The sequence below is a fragment of the Canis aureus genome, chromosome 12 (genome assembly GCF_053574225.1).
Source record: "Canis aureus isolate CA01 chromosome 12, VMU_Caureus_v.1.0, whole genome shotgun sequence".
Taxonomy (NCBI): Eukaryota; Metazoa; Chordata; class Mammalia; order Carnivora; family Canidae; genus Canis; species Canis aureus.
This window is the reverse complement of record NC_135622.1, coordinates 7,529,010-7,542,027: the sequence shown is the minus strand read 5'-3', so window position 1 is coordinate 7,542,027 and position 13,018 is coordinate 7,529,010. Positions and strand designations below refer to the sequence as shown.

Sequence of the window (13,018 nt, the reverse complement as noted above, 5' to 3'; positions counted from 1 at the left end):
CAAGGCTCTTCCAGATGAAGGGGACCCCAAACAGTCAGGGAAGACTGGGAGCATTTCTCCTTCTACCAGTGAAAATTTAAATTTTTAAATAAAAGCACTGTATTTTGCAATCCTAATATACGATAAAGTTTTGTATTATTAGCATCCTTCAGGACTCAGATGCTACCTTTCTTATGAAACCTACTCTAGGCAGATTTAATTAATCACCCCCCCCCCGCACCAAGTTTCTCTTTGTACCATTACTGTGGCACTTCGCACAATCTGATTTGTGTTATTGTTTGATGAATGCCTGCCTAACTTCCCACACTAGATTTTAGACACATAGCACAATGTCTAGCATATGCTCTGTTCATGTTTGTTGAACTAATAATGTTGAATCGAATGAACTAAACTAACCAAATTGCCTCAGAGTTTTGTCAGCTCGTGGGAATAAATTAAGTCCCATGAACATTAGCTACTTCTGAACTCCCACCTGTTCCTTTGGGAAATGGAGTGTTTCTCAAAGTCCCCCCACCCCACACAAGTATATCCACTTCTCCTAAGGGTTACTTCCCAATCTCTATAAACTGCCTGCAGTTCAGATCCCTGATGCTCTGAGGTACAGCTGTCCTGTTGCCTACCACATATAGTCCTAGAGTCACACACTCCCTGGCCCCTGCCCCATTCCAGTGCCTGAAGGGCAGATCTTTCAATTCATACACACATGGCCTGTCTTCTCCAGGTTACTTGCATGGTCTAGGAAACCAGGCACATCCACCCAAGCCTCAGTTCTGCCCATTTAGGTTGCTCTGCTTCGCTAACAAATATAGATCACAGATTCAAATGTATGAACTCAGTTGGATGGTTTTTCACCACATGAAACTCCAGTTTTATTATACCTGGGAACCTGCTTTTTACCAGCCTGTCAGTCTCTCTAAGGCCCCACCTGCTCCTTTATAAGAGAAGGATGCCTTGCTGGGATGCCTTCTTAACGTTGCCTGGTTTCTCTTCATCACACTTACTGCCATCTAGCATTTTGTAGATAATTCTTTGTTTATTGTGTATCTATACCAGTAGACTGTAAACTCCATGAAAACAGGTCTTTTCTGTTTATCTGTATGTTTGTTTTACTGCTGTGTCCCTTGTATATAGAATAGTGCCTGATACACAATGGTTCTCAGTGTTTTTTGAATGAATGAGTAAATGAATGATGTATCAGAATTGTTATACACATTTTAAGGCATCATTTCAGCTGTCTATTTCTGCATTACCAAGGTACTTTAGAACTTCATGGCTTAAAACAACCACCGTTTAATTATATCTTGTGATTTTCTGGGTTGGGAATTGGAACAGGCTTCAGCTGGGTGATTTGTCTGTGCCACATGGCACTGACTATGTCACTTGGTGGTATTCAGCTGAAGGCTGTTCTGGAGGTCCCGGAACAATTTCACTCACATCAAGCATAGACTATGAGTCATGCCCAATGCCATGATGGTGGCTGCTGGATGGTGTTTCACATGTGGTCTCAGGGCCCCACCTCATAGTAGTCAGACTTCTTTGATGGCAGCTGAGGATACCAAGAGGTCTGGGTGGAAACTGCAAGACTTCTTATTACCCACCGTCGGAATTTGTGACCTAGCACCTCATTCTCTTGGTCAAGCAAAATTCACTAAGTCCATCTCAGATTCAAGGAGAGGAGAATTAGACTCCACCTGTTTATGGGAGAGTAGCAAAGAATTTTCAACCATCCTTAATCCACCACAGCCTTGCACCTTTTGGCCACAAATATTACCACATGCCTAATTCCTTTTCTCCGAAAACCCCCCAAAGTTTTTTTTTTTTTTTAAGATTTTATCTATTTATTCATGAGAAACACACAGAGAGAGGCAGAGACATAGGCGGAGGGAGAAGCAGGCTCCCTGCAGGGAACCTGATGCAGGACTCAATCCCAGGACCCCTGGATAATGACCTGAGCCAAAGGCAGATGCTCAACCACTGAGCCACCCAGGCATCCTGCCCCCAGAAGTTTCATAACATTTATTGTTTCTGCTCAGAAGTCCAGAATCTTCCCATATAAATAAGTTCAGGTGAAGATTAGGCTCCTGGGATATGCCTCCTTGAGGTTAGTCCCTCTTGATCTGAAAATCCTCTTGAGTTTTTGGTTCCAATTCTTTGAGTCATTCTTCTTTTTCCATAAGAAATGGTCCTTGTTTTTTCAGTTGGGTAACTTTCTCAGCTTGCTTGCTCTCCTTGGCAGGTTGAGGATCCCAAAGCATCTTCTCACTCTGTACTGCCTTAATCCCTTTCAGTCCATGCTGGTGCAGTTCACTTAAAAAGTTGAGGATGGAATGCCTGGGTGGCTCAAAATGCCTGCTCCCAATGGGGAGCCTACTTCTCCTTCTGCCTATGTCTCTGCCTCCCTCTCTGTGTATCTCGTGAATAAATAAATAAAAGGACGTCCTAACTCTATAGTTCCCCTAAATTCTGCTTAAAAACAACACAGTTCTTTTTTTTTTTTTTCCTAATCCACCTTTTTCTATCCATACCTGAAAGCATTCACTAATAGTCTCCTTGAGACCTTTCTAGGTTCTGCTGCATCCAAGTCTCAGAGTCATGGCCACTTGTTTGAGGTTTTTGTTATAGCAACACCCATTCACAGGTACCAAATTGGTTCGATTAACTACTATTTAGGAAACTAATGCAAAACTTAATGGCTTAACACAAAAAGATGTGCTCTTCTATCTTATGATTTGGAGATCAGTAATCCTAGCATGACTCAGCAGGGCAAATCTACTCTATAGAGCCACAGCTGGTGCTGCTCAATTAGGTCCAGCAGATGATGGGACTGATCTAAAAGGTCCAATATTGCTCCATTCATGTGCCTGGCACCTTTATGGTAACTGCTGGGTGGTGGGCTCAGCTAGATACCTCCCCTCTCTCTGTGGAGGCTTAGAGCCTCTCTCCACAGAGTTTTGAAAGAGGATGTCAACTACTTCCATTCTGACCTCGGTTTGTATTTTCTAATTAATTAAGTTCTTCTTACCAGCTTCCCCCTTAATTCAGGTAAAAGACCCTACGCGCAAAGCATCCCCTGGCGGACATTGAAACTATCCCCCTCAAGCATAAAGGACTGCCCTGAGCCAGCAAGGCCCCTGGGACTGACCCCAGGACAATGATCGACCTGGCCTTTACTATCCACCTGCATGCACCCACCAACCTTTGTCCCACTTTTTCCTTAAATACACCTGGAAGTATTTCTAGTACTTTGCAGACAGTGTTTGAACATAAGTCTGCTGTCTTCCCCATATTGACCTCACAGAAATGAATTTCTTGCTTCACCACCACTCATTTCTCTGCCTTTGGATTTTGTGAGCAGTGAGCGGCTGAACCTGGTCTGTTTCAGCCCCCCTAGAGCCAGGTGCTCCTGCACCCCTGCACCCTGGCTATAGTTTATCTAGCATGGGAGTTTCTTATCTGGCAGCTCTGGACTTCAAAAGCAAGTGTCCAGAGCATTTTGCATGGAAGATGCAAAGCTTCTTAATGACTTAGCCTTAACAGTCCCAGAACATCTCTTAACCGCTGCATTCTATCAGTCAAGTAAGTCTCTAAGGCAGACCTAGAGGGAGGAGAATTAGATCCCATCTCTCAATGGAAGAAGAAGGAAAGAATTCTCTCTTACCCTTGATTGCAGAATGACTCCTCTCTGTCTAGAAAGGACATTAAAAAACAAAAACAAAACAAACAAAAAAAACACAACAACAACAACAACAAAACACCCAAGGTTAGAGAGAGGGACATAGTGTGGGGGACAGAAGAGGAATCTACTGATTAACGAAGTCCACTGAATCAACTGCAGTGATAGTGGAGTAAGAGTTACATACACATTGTCCTCTTATCTAAGTCTCAGTGAACGTGAGGTGAGAGTTAGGGAAGGAGTGCGCGTCTTGAATGGTTAGGCATGACATTCTGGAGCTAAACTTTTAAATCTCAGCTTTGTGAATTTAGGCAATATACTTCATCTCCCCAGGCTCCATGTTAGTCATTTACAAAACAGATAACTAGAGCCCACCTCATCATGTTTTTGTGAGAATGAAAGGAGTCAGTACCCTTAGCACTTTTAGAACAGAATCTGGCAACAGTATGTTAGACATGTTTCTTTTTATTGTTGCCTTATGGTTCATGCAGTAATTTATATCACAATCAATAGTCCTTTTTACCAAGCATCAAGCTGGGGAGGAGAAGAAGAAAGAGGAAAGGAATTTTTAAAAAATGAATGGAATGTAAAAGTACCACTAGAATATTCTGAGCTTAGTATAAAAAAAAAATACTTCCCTATTTTTTGTCTTTTCTCATCAATGCAAACATTTCCTGAAGCACAATCCATCAACCAGTTCAAGAGCAATGTACCCAAGAAAGAATAACATAAGTAATTTCATTTACAACTGCTTTAATTTATTGACATTACCTACCTAGATTCTTTGAGTTCTGAATCAGAAACCAGGGAGAGATACACAAAGAGGAAGATGTGTTACTTTTTACATAATGATTCATGGGATCTATAGTCTTCTCTTACTCAGAATGGGAGTAAAAGATGTGTCAAGATAGGCCAGGCTATGCTGCAGTAGTAAATAATTTCCAAATTTCAGTAACTTAATACAACAAAAATGTATTTCTTGGTCATTCCACACGTTTAATTTAGGCCAGTAGGAACACTTTGATCATCAGAGTCACTCAGAGACCCAAGTGGATGGAAGCTTCATCTTAACATGTACTGATCTTCAAAAATCAATACAACAGCGGAAACTGACAGTGGCAAATCATGTACCGGCTCATAAAAATTCTACGTTCTACCCAGAAGTGGCCACATGAGACTTCCTTTTCACATTTCAGTGGCCAAACCAGTTACATTTCATTGACCAAAAGCCACATCTAACTTTAAAATGGGATGGAAAAAGGTAAAGTTAGCATGTATCCACCAGGACAAAAGTTTAACAAAAAGCCAGAAAGTACAGCACTCAGGAACTGGCAGATTGTAAATTGCATTGTCCTTAGACACCTACTCACCCCTTCTGCAGTCTGTGGGCAGAGTGTACTTTTCTGCACCAATGACTTTGGACTTGGCTATGTAACTTACTTTGGGGAATGAAATACCACAGAAAGGGCAATGTTCTGGTTCTGAATGGAGACTTTAAGAGTCTGTGCCAACTCTCATATACTCCTACAATCTACCATGAGAGTATTCCCCAGGTAGCCACTGCTTCTTCCTGACATGAGAGCTACTTGGAAGCATCTTGAACCCAGGCCCAACCAATCCATACCTGAAGCCCAGATCCTTGAGTGAGGAGTATAATATTGAGAATTCTTTATTAAACAACACTGTTGCAACAAATATATGACTAATACAGTGACAGCACAACAGGATTTTAGGATGACTAGCTACTAGAGATAATGGTTTGCAAGAAAGTGTATGAAAGGGGCTCTTGGGGGGCTCAGTCAGTTAAGCATCTGACTCTTGATCTCAGTTCAGGTCTTGATCTCAGGGTCACGAGTTCAAGGCCTGCACTGGATTCCACACTGGGCATGGAGCCTACTTTAAAAAAAAAAAAAGAGAGAGAGAGAGAGAGGGCAGCCCGGGTGGCTCAGCGGTTGAGTGCCACCTTCAGTCCAGGGCGTGATCCTGGAGACCTGGGATTGAGTCCCACATCTGGCTCCCTGCATAGAGCCTGCTTCTGTCTCTGCCTCTCTGCCTCTCTCTCTCTCTCTCTCTCTGTGTGTGTCTCTCATGAATAAATAAAGAAAATCTTAAAAAAAAAAAAAAAGAGGGTCATCTGGGTGGCTCAGTCGATTAAGTGTCTGCCTCTGGCTCAGGTCATGATTTCAGGGTCCTGGGATCAAGTCCTGTGTTGGGCTTCTTGCTCAGTGGGGCGTCTGCTTCTCCCTCTCCCTCTGCCTCTTCCCAATGATCATGCTCTCTTTCTCTCAAATAAATAAGTAAAATCCTTTTTAAAAATTTTAAAAAAGAAAGCCTATGAAATAGGATTTTACTAGTTAGTATTTTAAGAAACATAAAGTAAAATAAGATGATATTTAATTATTTATATACTATATAAATAGGCATAGGCATATATATATTATAACTTAAATAATTTCTTATCTATTAAAGAGAACAATTAAAATGATAAAACCGAGTGTTGCTCAGGCTATGGAAGATGATAAAATTAGAAAGTCTTTTTCTTTTTTAAAGATTTTACATTATTTTTTTAAGATTTATTTATTTATTTATTTTAGAGAGAGGGAAAGAGAGAGCATGGGAGAGGCAGAGGGACAGAGAATCCTAAGCAGACTCCCCACCCAGACAGAGTCCAGGGATGGGGGAGGAGGGGACTTGATCCCATGACCCTGAGATCACAAGTCAAGGAAAAACCGAGTCAGATGCTCAACCAACTGAGCAACCCAGGTGCCCCAAAGACTTTATTTTTAAAAATAATTTCTACACCCAATGTGGGGCTTGAACTTACAACCCCAAGATCAAGAGTTACATGCTTTACTGACTGAGCCAGCCATTCCTGGAAAGTGCTTTTATCCTCACAACCCTATGCCTTAAGAAGTTATCATAGGGAAATAATTCAAAGGAATAAAATGATAGAGGCACTGTAATATTAGAAACAGTGTACCTATGCAGTAACAAAATATTATTAAGTAAACTATAGTTCCTTTGATATTTTTTAGCATTATATAATCATTAGATTAATAAATATATGAATACTCTAACAACATGGACAGATATCTAATAAGTGAGAAAAGGAGGACATAAACTTATGTCTAGGCTGAATTATAGCTATAAAAATAGATATGTAATATGTGCAGATAATTACCAGATGTAGAGAAATTTAAACAGTTGTGTTGACAGAGTGGATATATGGATGAATATTTTTCTTTTACAATCTAACACAAAAACTTTGTTCTTTTGATAATAAATGTAATCTTGAAAACTACAATGAAATCTCTCTTTTCAAGCATGTATGTACTCTTGGGTGTGTAAGAGTGAGTTGATGTTTTGGGTTAAAAAATACATTAAAAAAAAGACTGGAGAGAAATTTCAACAAACATTTAACACTGATTATCTCTGGGTATTATGGGTAGTTTCCTTTCTATATACTTCTTTATGTATTTTTCAACTATTTTACAATGAATGTACTATGAACTTAGTGAAAACATTAAAAAAAAAATAAACTGGTATCTTTTCTAGCCTCACTTCTGAGATCTCATAGTTCATTCATCTAATTAATGCTCACTTGAATGCAGAATAAGTCTTGCTGTAAATACAGTTCCTCTCCAAACTCAGTAGCCCATAATTTGATTTGAGACAAAACTAAATATAACACCAACTTTGGTATGGAGGATGGAAATCTGACTCTTCTCGCCCTTTTTTGCTTGTTTGTTTGCAACAGAAGATTCTTTTCAAGACAGGTGGCCTGTAAGCCTTATCTCAGGTCAAACTGGGCCTTAAAATGTTTCCTGGAAACATTCTAAGCTCAGGAGTAGTGCAGCCTTAGGTCTAAGCTAAGAGCTGGGGTTCTATGTTAGGGGCCTATTAGATGGTTCCTCTGAACACTGAGATGTCTTACTGTTATCCTGTCCTCCCCACCCCTATTCTGTGCTGGTAATTAGGGGAATTCATCCCTAGTAGGCAGGATGACAGTTTGCCCCAAGAATACAGGCTCTGGGACAGCCCGGGTGGCTCAGTGGTTTTGCACCGCCTTCAGCCCAGGGTATGATTCTGGAGACCCGGGATCGAGTCCCATGTCGGGCTCCCTGCGTGGAGCCTGTTTCTCCCTCTGCCTGTGTCTGTGTCTCTGCCTCTCTCTCTCTCTCTCTTTCTCTGTCTCTCATGAATAAAAAAAAAAAAAAATACAGGCTCTCTGCTGTCTTCCAGTTCTCAGGCATGCCAGGGCCCTTCCTGAGTTAAACTCCCAGGATACCTAAAAGAATCAATTCACTGTAGAGACATCTTGTTTGCCTTATTTTCAGAAATTCATGGAGTAAATGTCTGGAGTCACACCAGGGAGAAGACAACTGCTATCAGAGTCTTAGCAGAGACTTTGAGCTTTTCTGGGGTCTCAACTTCATCATCTGTGAAATAAGTATGACTCAATCAACATTACCACATGTGGGCACTATAAAGCTTTCTGTAAATTATAAAAAAAAAAAAAAAAGAAAGAAAAGAAAGAAAAGGAAAGGAAAAAGTCAGGGTACCTGGGTGGCTCAGTGGTTGAGAGTCTGCCTTCGGCTCCCATGGTGATCCCCGTGGGATCGAGTCCCGCACTGGGCTCCCCCCCCCCCCCCCCCCCCCGGCAGAAAGCCCGCTTCTCCCTCTGCCTGTACTCTGTCTCCGTGTGTCTCTCATGAATAAATAAATAAATATATAATCTTTTTTTAAAAAGGTCTTTGGTAATGCTAATAATAACAGTGATCATGTCATATAATAAAAAGGTTTTATTTTAGAGCTAAAGAGGAGCTTTGGGGCTGCAAGCACTTTAATTATAGCATGTCTGACTTGCTTAAACCTCATTACATAAATAGACGGTACAGAGTCTCAGGCAGTGCCGTCACCAAAGGACCCTTTTCCATGGTCTTAGAATAATTGAGGGGGAGATTCTAGTACCGTTGGCTGCTGTCTTGAAGCCCTCCCAGGGCTCCAGGAATCCAGGAACCCTCTGCCCCCTCTGAAGCTAGTTTTAGTGCCCCAGTCGCCTCAGTGCTTGGAAACCTGAAGGCCGAAGAGGTACCCAGTTCAAAATCACGGGCCACCGGAGATGGAGGCAGCTAAGGCTGCAAGGTTTCATGAGGATGCTTCCCTATCTGAGGAAGGTTCCTGCCCCCAGATTGATGGTGAAGCTGACAGGTCCGATCTCTGGGAAAAATCACACGGCGTCCTGCGACCGTCTAGTGGGAGCTTCTGCATCCGGCCAGGACGGCTCCTAAGACCTTGCTGGACTCCAGCTCTGCTTCCGGGCTTACCTGTGGCTGGGGTGAGGCAGGCACGCGAGAGGGCCTTCTCTCCAAATTCTCCTGCCAGTTAGGTGCTGTATTTATCTAGTTGCCTATTTTACAGCGCCCCTGGGTGGGATGGGGGAGGAACGAAGGGGCTGGTCCGGCGCCGGCTCAGCCCTTGCCCTTGCGCCAACACCCTCCGGGCGGGCCGGGAGGGAGCAGGGGAGGCGCGCAGCCCGGCCCTGCCCGGCCCCCGCCCCCGCCCCCGAGGGGGAGCCCCGCCCCCGCTCGCGGTTGACAGCTCAGCTGGTGCGCGGCGGCTCGTGCCAGCCAGTCGCGTCTCGGCCTGGGATCGCGTGCGCGCCCCGCCGGGCTGCCTCGGGCCGGTTCCCCGGACGCCGCTCCGCGTCCCGCTCCCCCCGAGCGCACTCGCTCCCCCGCGCCCCGACGCGCCGGCAGCTGGAGGTTCGGCCACGTCGCATCGTTTTCCTCAAAAGGTCGCGGAGCCGAGCTCCCTCGCTGCCAGCACAGGAAGAAGGAGCTGGAGGTCCGTGCGCAAGGGTTCTGGTTTTCCCAGGCTGCTTCCCCTCCCCGGCGAGGAGCGCCCCGAGAGTGAGGGAAGCGCCTGGAAAATGGAGCAGACGTGGACCAGGTAGGTGAGCCGCGGCTCCCCCCCCCCCCCCCGCGCTCCGGCCGCCGCCCCGGGGTCGCCCCGCACCCCCGCGCGCTCTCCCAAGTCGCGCCACACCTAGGGGCCTTTGACAATCTTCTCTTTCTTTAAATGCCTAATTCCCACTTGTCTCCATCCTTCTGCGCGGTTCTCTCTCGCGTTATCCTTCCTTAACGGATCTCCCTTCCGCCCAGTCTTGATATTAAACATACCCACTGGGGCTTACCTGGAAGTTTTTGTAGAAATGGCTCTCTTGTCTTTCCCCTGTTCTACAGATGAGAGGGATTGTGTAGACCATTCTTTAGAGAGACGTTTCATTTCAGATATCTTGGAAAATACCAGATTCCTTCTCACCCTGCCACGTTTTTCTTCTCAAGCTCACCCTCCACCAGTCACACAAAAGGGGAGTGAGCGGAGCCCAGCAAGCTCGTCTCCAGAGTCTCCAGTTGGAGTGACTTTGGAAGAGGAAAGAAGGAAGACCAGGGTGCCCTTCATTGGCCAGGCTCTGTTGAGATCAGGGTGATAATAGACAGCTTTTAGGTCAGATTTTGGAGATGCCCAGTGGAAGTGTGTCTTCTCCATCCCCTAGCCCTTTCCCTCAATGTACTTTAAAACAGACCTACTCAGGGATAAAAGGTAATGTGTTGGGACAAAGAGCTGGTTTTCGTCTGTCTGTGGATGGAGAGGCTGTACTCCAGAGGTGGTTCCAAAAGAGATACTGCTCCATCTCCAGGATGTAGCTTTGGAGACTGGAGTGAGGCCAAATGTGTGTGTTGACTCCTAAAGGAAAGCAGAAGGTATAGACACAGAAGGGAAGCTGGGGCTTACTGGGATTTGTGCAAAACTTATAGGGTATTTCAGCTGATTGTTCAACAGAAGTTCTCTACGTCTTGTCAGTTTTAAAGAAATTGAAGCTGTGAGTGTGTTGGTAGACCCACACTATTTAGGTTTACAAGTAACAATTCTACTTTTTGCTCTTTTCTGCTCTTCTTAGCCCTTTCCTACCTAGAGGGCAGTTAGATAAAAGGAGTGCAATATAAAGACACAAGGCGACTAAAAACCACATCTCGAGGGATGATCAAGGGACCTGAGGCTCTCCAGTCTTGAGAAGGGAAGATAAGGGCTGGGATAGGGTGGATAAGGTAGCTTCCTTCAAATATTTGAAAAGCAATTAGTGGTAATGGGATTAGATGGATCTGGAATCTCTTAGGAGAACAGAAGACCACATTGTGAGGAAGCAAATGATGGCTTAGTGTAAGGGAAAAGCTTTCTAACAAGCGACCTCCCTTGATGGTAAATAGATTCTCAACCCTGAAATTGTTCAAGCAAAGGCTAGACGACCACTTGATGGTAGTGAGAGTGAGCATATCATGGATTCTTGTTCTCTATCAGTGTGGTTCACACTTAAAAAATATATATATATGTATATATAAAATTTTTTTCCTGAAATTTATGTTTAGATTTCAGATAAATTTGGAAATAATTCAGAAAACCGCAAATAATATGTTTGTGGTTTGATTCATGTCACAAATGGAATATATCCATGCTAATAGGCATTCGGATCAAGAAAGAGGACATAAGCAGCACTACTAAAGCCCTTGTGACCCAAGAATAATTTATCCTAACTTGCAACACTATAGATGAGTTTTGCCTGGTTTTGAATCTTATGTCAGTGAAATTATCCACTTTGTATTCTTGTACATCTGGCTTCTTTCTGTCTATCTTATGCTTGTGGGATTCTACCACATTGTTGTGTGTAGTTGGGAGTTCATTCATTCTTGCTTCTGTTTGGGATTCTACTGTGTGTAAATATATCGAATTTATCCATTCTATTGTTAATGAACATTTGGACAATTTCGAGTTTGGAGCTATTATGAATAGGTTACTTCCTGTGAACATTCCTGGGCATGTCTTTTGGTGAACATATGTACATACTGCTGTTGGGCAAATACACAGAAGTAGAATTTCTTAGTAATCGGAAATGCATGTTCAGCTTTAGTTGATACTGCCAAATAGTTTTTTGAATTGATTGTGAAGAGGACAGACAAGGGCTGAGATACACTGAAAAGGTGCTTCACATCTTAGTGCTTAGTCATCACAGAAATGCAAATTAGAACCATAATGCCAGGGGTGCCTGGGTGGCTCAGTAGGTCAAGCGTCTTCTTTCAGCTCAGGTCATGATCTTGGGGATCTAGGATCAAGCCCCCCGCATGGGGCTCCCTACTCGGCAGTGAGTCTGCTTTTCCCCTCCTGCTGTGCCCTTTCAAAAAACAAATTTAAAAATCTTAAGAAAAAAAAAAAAGAACCACAGTGCCATTATCACTGTATACACCATTGGAATAGTTGAGATGAAAGAGACAGAAAATACCAAATGTTGGCCGGGTGAAAGAGTCAGAATGTTTATGCTTTTTTTCCCCTTTACAATGAGAAATGTACTTACATTACAACAGGTATACTTGCATACATACCTGAAACAAGAGTTTCATGTAACAAATCTTAACCTTACTATGTATTTTATACTCTGATCTTTTCCACTTTACTCTTTTTCTTTAAAAAAGAAAAAATGCTAGTGTGACTCAATTTATTTCACCACCTAGTTGATCATAGATGGAAAAATCCTATAATCATATCATAACGATGTTTTAGATATTTCCTAACTCACAGCTAAAATCAGGTCATAAACATTTATTTAAAATGTGAGAACCGAGGACAGGCGAAGCACTGTGCTAAATGCTAAGGGTGCAACAATGAACGAGACTGAGTTTCTGCCTTTGAGACAGGGTTGAGGGTTGTACTTTCTCATTTTCTGTGATTCTAATAGTTGCTAATGCAGACATATGCATGAGACCCGGTGGAAAAGCACAACTTGGGAAATTCAAAGAATAAAAATTAACTATAGGGGCGCCTAAGTGGCTCAGTGGTTGAGCATCTGCCTTTGGCTCAGGTCATAATCCTGGGGTCATGGGATCAAGTCCTGCATCAGGATCCCTGCTCAGCGGGGAACCTGCTTCTCCCTTTGCCTATGTCTCTGCCTCGCTCTATGTATCTCTCATGAGTAAATAAATAAAATCTTAAAAAAATAATAATTAACTATAAAGCAACTGTTTAGAGGGTGCTTTAGTGGCTCACTACATTAAGCATCTGCCTTCTGCTCAAGTCATGATCCCAGGGTCCTGAGATGGAGTCCCAAGTCAGGCTCCCTGCTCAGTGGAGAGTCTACTTCTCCCTCTATCCCTCCCCCTACTCGTGCATTCTCTCTCTCTCTCTCTCTCTCAAATAAATGAAATCTTTTTTAAAAAATAAAATAAATAACTTTATTAGGCTTCCATTTACTAACTTGTGTGCTAATCCCTTTGCAGACTTCCTTTCACCTTA

At 43.2% G+C, this 13,018-nt stretch overlaps 1 protein-coding gene across 18 annotated transcripts in view; it reads left to right on the top strand.

The window, feature by feature from the left end:
- The window catches only part of PDE4DIP (phosphodiesterase 4D interacting protein), a 221,081-nt gene that overhangs the window by 28,317 nt on the left and 179,746 nt on the right, over positions 1-13,018 (top strand). The window contains exon 1 of one of the 18 annotated variants that reach the window (XM_077842615.1): positions 9,389-9,625. The exons of the other annotated variants lie outside the window; for them this stretch is intronic. Coding sequence (XP_077698741.1) covers positions 9,606-9,625 — 20 coding nt within the window. The 5' untranslated portion in view covers positions 9,389-9,605. Of the gene's footprint in view, positions 1-9,388; positions 9,626-13,018 lie in introns of those variants that run through there. 18 annotated transcript variants of the gene reach the window in all.